The following is a 5,911-nucleotide window of genomic DNA, read 5'->3' on the forward strand; positions in this document are numbered from 1 at the left end:
GAATTTTAAATAAAAAAATAAAAAAATTTCGTAGGGACCATTTGTGACAGGTACGTGAACCTTAAGGATGTTTTGTTGAAATAAACTTAGCTATGCCAAATGGACCCTAACTTGAATAGAGGATAAGATTAGTTCTTATTCATGACGTTGGTGGCCTTCACTTCCAGAATTTGATTTCTAGGAAATTTCCATCTATGATATAGGAAATTTCCCAAATAATTTAACTCTATCATGTTAGTTCCTTTGGTAGCTCAGTGAATCTTTGTTTTATATGTCTGATTCTGGGAACCAGAAAAAGAAGTTAAGTTTTGTGTAGAGAGAAAAGAACACGTCTAGTGCAATAGGTAGTCCTATAGTTTCTCTGATTACTCAAACTTGTAAATAGTGAGAGTAGAATACATTAGTGCTAGGACTTGATTGGTTCTATGACAAAAAATATTAACGTTTAGGTGTCCATTGAAAATTTGTACCTAGCATTAAAATTTAGAAATTGGAAGAATATATGATGCAGAAATGATCAAGTGCAATTGAAATTTACGTTTCTTCATCTTTCTAAGCATGGAAAAAGGATTTTATAGATGTAAACTGAACAACAGTAAACAGCAGTCCACCAAGAAGATACCATTAAATCTTATACAACCAACAACAAACAGGGATGACCATTAAGATTTCAGAAATGACTTAAGATACAGCTGCTCCCCAAATCCACTCAAAAAAAGGCAATGGAGTATTTTCAAGGAGGTTACAATGGTTTTGTTCCAAAAAAAGAGAAGAGTCAAACAAAGCAACAACTACAATCCTTACACAAAGTATCGAATTGGAGCAGGGACTCAGTTCCACTAATTAATATTTGTAACCGAGCATGGACTCAGATCCACTAGTTATATATATAGGTCGTAGGCCTCTCTGCATACAGTCGGCAACCGATATTGACTCCCAGCGTGCGATCGTTGCTTAATTCTTGGGGCAGTCACAACTCAGCTGCTCGCTCTTACGGCGACAATACCAACATATATTGTAGTTTCCCAAGGGGCAGTCTTTAGTCCTGTGGTCATAATTAGCAAAGCACTTAAAACACGTAATATAAGCAGCAACTCCTACCCAGTCATCACGGTTACCGTGGCCATCCTCCTGATTACAACATTTACAAACTAACATAGCTTTGGGGCCAAGTTCTGCGCCCTTAGGGACATAATTGAGGTATGGGCAAATGTTGAGCGGGTGATCCTTCAAACAAACCAGACAGTGAACAGGATCCCCAGGGTCTGCACAAGCAAGCATTTGGGTTATTTATAGTCAAGCATGGTAATTAATCCCATTATTATGACACCATAACCATGTTCCAGTTCCTGACATACTTTTAAAAGACCCAAAAATCCCATCTGAAAATTATGGACAACCAGGAACACAGTTAAGAATTTAAGGGCTAGCTCACTAGTTAAGTCCCAATTTCATAAATTCATCCAACAAAAATACATTTCATTTGAAACCGAAACTATTCTTCTTTAGTTTGTTTGAGCTGAAATTACTGGGTTGGGGTTTAGGGTTTTAGAATATTTTTTGGGATGGAGGGTTTCCATAATTTTTTAATGAAATTTGTCTCAAAAACAAAGAATGAAGGATAAAACAACACATAATACCATACCTTTGACGACACAAAACCATCGCCCCTTTCTGGTTTGCTCTTCCGCTTCCGCTGAACAAAAAAAAAAAGAACATAACAAAACAAAACAAAACCAGATAAGCTTTCTCCGAAAATCTGATCCCGTCCAATTTACGATTTAATTATGAAATTCCGCAATTGAAATAGAAATTCCCTTTCAACACCTTGTTTACGATCCGTCCCAAATAAAAAGATATAATAAAATCAAAATCAAAATCAAAAGTCTCAATTTTTTGGGTAATTAATTACCAGTGGTTTTTTGCTTTTCTTCGGGCAATTTTCCTCTAAGACGTCTGCGTATTGCCTTTTCTTCCCGTAGCGCCTCCCTTCTGCTGTCAAAGTTACCCTTGAATATATAATGCACGTCCCCATCGCCCTCATCTTCGTCATCACTGCTGTCGTAAGGTTGCCATACGAAAGTCCCCTTACCCCGCACCTCCTCTAGATCCAGTATGGGCCTGGACTCTTTGTTGCAAGGGGGTTCTGATCGAGGTCTTTTCTGGGGCTCGATCTCGCTCAATCTGACTGACAACCTCTTTTCGCACACGCTCATGGCTGGGTGAAAAAAGAGACGAGAGAGAAATTGCAGTGGTGGTGAGTTGTCTTTTAAAAAAATTAAAATGAATTGAAAAAATACAAACTTAAACCGTATACTGGACTAGACTCAGAAATGGCATCCTCTGAATTCTGAGGATACCTATACAGTACAAAACTTGACAATAAATACTCACAAAAACTATGCAAAGAGAGAGTTGGTGTGTCAGTTCAAAATAATTGGAGTCGCAACCATGCATACACAGAGACCTCTATTAAAGCCACATTCAATCCCAACAAACACCAGATTTCATCCATTAAAATTTGATTTTAAGACCTTAAACAAGTATGAGCATCTTACTAAGTAAAAGAAAATAGTTTCAGGCCAGTACATCTATGCTGCTTGATTTCAGGCTTAGTTAAATGCAAATTATTCACAAAGAACCAGAGAGCAGAAATTATTAGTACTCAAGGTAAGCGAGTTGTTTAAGTTTTCACAACCTTGTTCAAAGACCTAATCACTTGCCATCCCTCTGTAGACTTGGACCCTACAAATTTTCAAGTATTTATTTCTAAGAAAGTGCAATACTCACCCTGTATACCATGTGAGTCAGTTGACTTCGATTACCACTAATATCATGCATAAAACACAAGCACCAAAATCTTAATTTTTAATTGAAAGGAAAAGGCCAAAGGTCCTATTTTTTTACCGGATTCTACTGAGGTAAACTCACTTCAAAGAATCGTGGCTAGTCCAACAAAACAAACCCAAACAATCCAGCATATTTTAAAAGTTGTTAATCATAAATAAATAAGAAAGATTAAGCACATAAATGCATACCAGAAAAAAGACAACCCATATATATATCTCACTAATGGGAAGATCCATTAATTTTACCGAAAAAAGAAAAAATAGAAATTTAAACATTCAAACTCATTAAACATTACAGCACATTAAACATGAGAGATATGAAGTTATGAACCCATTAAAGTCAAAAGCCATGAGAGATATGAACGCAAATCAGAAACTTGAACAAGAGAACCATCAAATCTACAGAGAAACAGTGAGTGAGAGAGAGAGAGAGAGAGAGAGATTACACTGGGGAGAAGAAGAGGCCAAAGGTGATGACATTTTCTACCAAAGGTGATGAAGATGGAGATGAATGATGCGATGAGATGAGAGCACTGAGTGTTGTGTGCGGCTAGGGTCAGGAAACGAAGGAGAGGCTGAGAGAGAGTTGAGGGCAGATTTCGGATGTTATAATTTACTAGCCTCTCTGCATGCGCTTCCACGCTGCGAGAGGCTTTTTAAAAGAAAAAATTAAATTTATTTTAGAATTAAAAAAGATAATGGGTAGTTGTGTTCCATAAAAAGAGGATCCATTATCTCATTTTTCTTTTAATTTTAAATTTTTTTAATATGAAAAAGTGTAAATTTACCATATTATCCTCACTTAATTAATAATTTCAATTCTTAATGTTTGCATTAACCAAGGGCATTTTCTGGTATTTAGAATGTTTCACCATTCTCTGCCTTTTGTTTTATATATATAGATAGATAAGTAGGGGAGAGAGAGAGAGAAGCGTAACTAATAGACATCTTATTCCAAATATTATTTATATATATATATATAAATGCGCGTATGTAATTGGGCCAAACCCAATGAAACGTGACATAAAGGTTAGAGTAGAAAGGAAAGTATCAGATTGTTACCAGCGAATCACTTTGAAAGATGTACTCAATCCCTAAAATAAATAACCATATTTATTTATGAGATATTTAGTTATATACCAATTTTTAGCACTAAAACTACAAATAAACTCTACACCATTTAATTTCTATAAACAAACTCAAAAAACACCCAAAAAATGACAACTGACCCTATTTAATTTAATTTAGATTATTAAATTACTTTGATGCCCTATTGACTATTTTGAGCTTTTTTATGAGGTTTTGGGGTTGAGTTTGTTTTAAGAAATCAATAGCAGTTTTGTAATTTAAAAGAAGTTAAAAACATTTTTGTTATGTTGTAAATGGGCTTTGGGTATGTTTAAAGTCCATTTCATATATGGTTTTTTTTTATAATTTGGGCTCCTATATTGGGTATAATAGTGAATCTATTATTCCCTATTAAACCTTGTTCATTTAGGATCCAATTTGGTTTGTTTATTCTTTTTAGGAGTGAGCAGGACGGGATCCCTTTGTGTCTCTTGCATAATTGTTTGTATAAAACAATTCTAATCCTTGATAAAATCTCTCCTTGGAACAATCTCAAACTGACTTTCTAATTTCTAATACTTTCTCCTGATATAATTCTTTTATAATGGAATGGAATGGTCTCCTCAAGATGCCTTGAAACCCTACTTTAGCAGTATGTAAAGTGTGGAATATCTCAAACCCTACTTTAACATTTTATCAAACACTACTTTAACAAGTCTCATCCCTCATAGGAAACACATTCAACACTTACATAAAACATAAAATAAAAATCATTATTCTCACTTGTGTTAATTAATGTTTTGGGCAAAACTGTAATTTTCAGAAATTGCAAAAACAGCCCTAAAAATTCGAACTTGCACGAGAGGCATGTCTACAACCCTCCTCATTTAGAGGGGCTTAAGTCTTCTGCAAATTTTGTAATCTGACCCATTTGTTCAATGGAAAATCCTTGTTATCGCAAAAAAAATAATTAAATAAATATGCCCATGTAACTTTTCCATGTTCTCAACTTCACTTCTCTATCTCCATTAACTTTTCTATCTTCCCATCAAGTTTCGTACCTAGGTGTCAAGCAGGCCGGAAGGGGGAGGCCACCACGGTGGTACCTGCTCTCGACTGCCTACCGTCTCTTTTCCACCATCCATTGGCTATTAAAGCACAAATGTCATGAGAACACTGCTAAATTTTGAGTACAGGTTGACTAACATTCTTATCCAAAGCCATCGCATATATATAGCATACTAATCGACTAACCTTGCTTGACCAAAAAAAAAAAAAAAAATCGACTAACCTTGCACTCTGATCCAAATACATCACATCGTTAACAGCATGAACAATCATTTTCTTGACCTGTTTGAAGAGGAGCAGAAGAATAAGTCCCTTGTAACAAAATGCCTCACATAATATAATTCTTGCGTGCATATCATAATAGCCTATATCTGTACCATCCAGGAATGAATGATCGTACTCAATGCAAAACACATAAATATACGCGTGTGTGTGTATAAAAATTGAAACGGAGACAGAATTCAAAAAAACCTTAATTAACACAAAAGTCGTCCAACAAAATGAATAGAAAAAAAAAAACCACAATGAAAGGAAACTCATTCTAGGCACAAGTTTGAACAATCACACTAACCCACCGAATCAAGAAAATGACCCATGCATTGAGTCGACTAGCTCTATTTCTTCAATGCTTGGCCGGTCAAGATGCTCAACTGAGATAGAGCGCTTGAACTCGGTGTCCAGTGCTGATCCTAGGCTTGCCAATGCATCTACATGAGTATTCTCTGCCCGTGGAACTTGTTGGATGGTGCAAGTAGGGAATTCCTTCAAAAGTCCTTGCACAACGGTATGCTTGGATTTGAATTTGGTTACCGTTTGCCTATCGAATGGATATTGGGTCTATTATGTGATATCCAGGTTCGATAGGTTCGTAGGCGCTGCAGGCCCGGTTGACCATTATGGAAAGTTTGAACACTTGGTTGACCATG

At 35.9% G+C, this 5,911-nt stretch overlaps 1 protein-coding gene across 4 annotated transcripts; it reads right to left on the reverse strand.

Annotated features, from left to right (window-relative positions):
- Window positions 1-604: 604 nt before the first annotated feature.
- LOC110769081 (uncharacterized) lies at window positions 605-3,440 on the reverse strand. 4 transcript variants are annotated; one of them, XM_021972986.2, is made up of 4 exons: window positions 3,296-3,440; window positions 1,913-2,218; window positions 1,646-1,696; window positions 605-1,045 (listed from the first exon to the last, which is right to left on the reverse strand). In XM_021972986.2, the coding sequence occupies exons 1-4, from the start codon at window positions 3,327-3,329 to the stop codon at window positions 978-980; spliced, it is 459 nt and encodes a 152-aa protein (XP_021828678.2). In that variant the 5' UTR covers window positions 3,330-3,440; the 3' UTR covers window positions 605-977. The 4 variants fall into 4 exon arrangements, with proteins under 4 accessions (XP_021828678.2, XP_021828675.2, XP_021828677.2 ...); XM_021972983.2 differs by having other exon boundaries at window positions 605-1,265; window positions 3,296-3,436; XM_021972985.2 differs by lacking the exon at window positions 3,296-3,440 and adding an exon at window positions 2,559-2,577 and having other exon boundaries at window positions 605-1,265.
- Between the last annotated feature and the right edge of the window lie 2,471 nt (window positions 3,441-5,911).

Source organism: Prunus avium, chromosome 1, assembly GCF_965620075.1.
Source record: "Prunus avium chromosome 1, drPruAviu1.hap1.1, whole genome shotgun sequence".
Classification (NCBI taxonomy): domain Eukaryota; kingdom Viridiplantae; phylum Streptophyta; class Magnoliopsida; order Rosales; family Rosaceae; genus Prunus; species Prunus avium.